This window comes from Cyprinodon variegatus, unplaced genomic scaffold (genome assembly GCF_000732505.1).
Source record: "Cyprinodon variegatus isolate N-32 unplaced genomic scaffold, C_variegatus-1.0 Scaffold705, whole genome shotgun sequence".
In the NCBI taxonomy this organism is placed as follows: domain Eukaryota; kingdom Metazoa; phylum Chordata; class Actinopteri; order Cyprinodontiformes; family Cyprinodontidae; genus Cyprinodon; species Cyprinodon variegatus.
Genome location: NW_015151158.1, coordinates 339,803 through 342,590, shown reverse-complemented (window position 1 = coordinate 342,590; position 2,788 = coordinate 339,803). Strand labels below are relative to the sequence as shown.

Here is a 2,788-nt window from a genome sequence, read left to right as displayed (position 1 = left end):
TTAAAAACCAGAGAGCTAGTCTCTAAAACAGACATGGCTGCGGCTGGATGCTAACATGTTTGTTAGCTGTCAGATTTAAGTCAGAAATTTGAGAATAAAATAAAAATTCTGAGATCAAAGCCAGAATTTTGAGATTTTTTCCCGTATTAAACTAAAATAATATCTAAAAATCAGTAAACTTGTTTTGTTTTTTTCCAGTGGCCCTAATCGTCTTCCGTAGTTTTCATTTTTCAGCTTGTTATTGTTTCCCGGAGCCTCCAGGTGTCATTAGACCTGAATCCCTTCAGACTTCCTGGTTTAAAACACAAACTGAAGTACCCTGTGCACCGCGATGTACTCGTCCAGCTGCTGTTTTAACTCCGCCCGCCGGCTGTCAGTCAGACCTTCCTGGCCAATCCAGAGAGGGGCGATGGGCGGGGCTTTGGCTGCTCGCCGTTTCTCCAGGAATCGACGCCCCTGGAGGAGCAGACAGGTGTTATTGACAGCAGTGGGACGGACTGGGCGGCATGAGGGCTGCTGGTGTGTTTTACGGCTCTCTGCAGAGTCCTGGCGGCGCGCCGCTGCCTCTGCGACTCTCTCAGAGCATCTCTCAGACAGTCGGCGTAGCGCCTTCTCTCTCTGAAGCCTCTCCAGAAGCTCTGGATCACCACAGCAGCTCTGCGTTCACACTCCTGCAGGTACGGTTGCACCTGGTCTGAGATTAAGGCAAGTTAAACTATATCAGGTTAAAGCTGAGATTAAATTAAAGATGGAGGCGAGCTGAAGGTTTACCAGGAGGAAGACGCTGCAGCAGCTCCCTCTGCTTCTGATGGAAGCGTCTCCTCGCCTGCTGCCTCCTCACACACACCTGACAGTTCCCACAATAAAACACCTTCAGAGCTCCGATGAACGCCCGAATGAATCATAGATCCAGAATAAATAGAAACCATCAGAAGGCGCTGCTCTCTCTCCCCAGAACTGACCTGATACCTGAGCTGCTCCTCCCACTGCTGGGCCTCCTTCTGCTCCTGCTGAAGCCTCCTCCGCGCCCTGAGTCCCACACAGGATCATGGTCAAGTTATCGCGTTAAATACGATAAGTTAGATGCTGTTCTTCAGACGGAGGAACCTGTATCTCCTCTGCAGCGCGCTGACGGCTCTGCTCAGGTTCTTCACTCTGCGGCGGGTCTGATAGGAACGCCAGGCGGCCTGGATCGCACACGCTGCCCGCACGCGCTCGCTGCTCACCTCCTACGAGAGACGGATGATTATGATCCTCCAAAGGTAAAGAATTTACATCTGACAATTTAACAGTGATTTAACTATTTAAGTTTCCTGATACAGAAGAGGAGAAACGCCACTGAAATCAAAAAAGTTAACTGATTTTTAAATATTTCAGTTTAATATGGGAAAAAAGCCAGGATTCTGACTTTAATCTCAGGATTCTGACTGAATTCTGCCAGCTAACAAACATGTTAGCATCCAGCCGTAGCCATGTCTCTTTTAGAGACTAGCTCTCTTGTTTTAATCACCTTCTGCTCTTCCATTAATCAAATAGAATCAGCAGGGACCCTCAGGGACGGAAAAAGTCTCCTAATTCCATCATTTTCCACCAATGTGTTCCTGTTTCTCCCAAACAACTGAAGCTGAGAGCTCCACATCTCTGTCTTCATGGAGCCCATCTACATTAAGATCCACAATTCTGAGATTAAAGTCAAATTTCTGAGATTAAAGTCAGAATTCCGAGATTAAAGTCAGAATTCCAAGATTAAAGTCAGAATTCTGAGATTAAAGTCAAAATTCTGAGATTAAAGTCAGAATTCTGATTAAAAAAAGGTCAGAATTCTGAGATTAATGACAAAATTCTGAGACTAAAGTCAAAAATCTAAGACTAAAGTCAGAATTCCGAGACTAAAGTCAAAATTCCGAGACTAAAGTCAAAATTCTAAGACTAAAGTCAAAATTCTGAGATTAAAGTCAGAATTCTGAGATTAAAGTCAAAATTCTAAGACTAAAGTCAGAATTCCGAGACTAAAGTCAGAATTCCGAGACTAAAGTCAGAATTCCGAGACTAAAGTCAGAATTCCGAGACTAAAGTCAAATTTCCGAGACTAAAGTCAAAATTCTGAGATTAAAGTCAGAATTCTGAGATTGAAGTCCGAATTCTGAGATTAATGACAAAATTCTGAGACTAAAGTCAGAATTCTGAGACTAAAGTCAAAATTCTAAGACTAAAGTCAAAATTCTGAGATTAAAGTCAGAATTCTGAGATTAAAGTCAGAATTCTGAGATTAAAGTCAAAATTCTGACTTTTGTTCCATATTAAACTAATATAAAATTTAAAAATGAGTTTACTTTTTTTTTTTCAGTGGCCCTAATCCTCTTCCTTATCCTTCCTTATCATCCAGAGGAAAATTAGGGTAAATATTCAGCTAATAATCATTTTAAAGGTCATGAATATTTTTAGAGCAGAAGAAGAGAGAAGCTCCACATCAGGAGGAAACAAGAGAAAAAGAAAAATCTGTTTTTAAGAAGCATAAATATATAAAAATAAATAAATACTTTGGAGAAAATTGCTGCTTTTTTATTTATTCTACACAAGTTATTTTCATTAAATAAAAAATAAAAAACAGTAAATGGATGTAATCAAACAAGTTAAATAAGTCGGTGAAACATTAAAGAAGAAATACTTATAAAAAATATATTATAAAAAAAATATAAAAATATGAATAAACATAATATTCATAGATATTTTTGTACTATAATCAATTTTAGTATAATTTTCACCTTTTCATTGTTTTTTTTTATAT

At 39.7% G+C, this 2,788-nt stretch overlaps 1 protein-coding gene across 1 annotated transcript in view; it reads right to left on the bottom strand.

The window, feature by feature from the left end:
* iqcb1 (IQ motif containing B1) overlaps nucleotides 1-2,788 on the bottom strand; it is an 11,709-nt gene that overhangs the window by 3,279 nt on the left and 5,642 nt on the right. The window contains exons 7-11 of the mRNA XM_015394705.1: nucleotides 1,108-1,229; nucleotides 963-1,029; nucleotides 772-847; nucleotides 531-694; nucleotides 319-456 (exon numbers count right to left, since the gene is read on the bottom strand). Coding sequence (XP_015250191.1) covers nucleotides 319-456; nucleotides 531-694; nucleotides 772-847; nucleotides 963-1,029; nucleotides 1,108-1,229 — 567 coding nt within the window. The remainder of the gene's footprint in view (nucleotides 1-318; nucleotides 457-530; nucleotides 695-771; nucleotides 848-962; nucleotides 1,030-1,107; nucleotides 1,230-2,788) is intronic.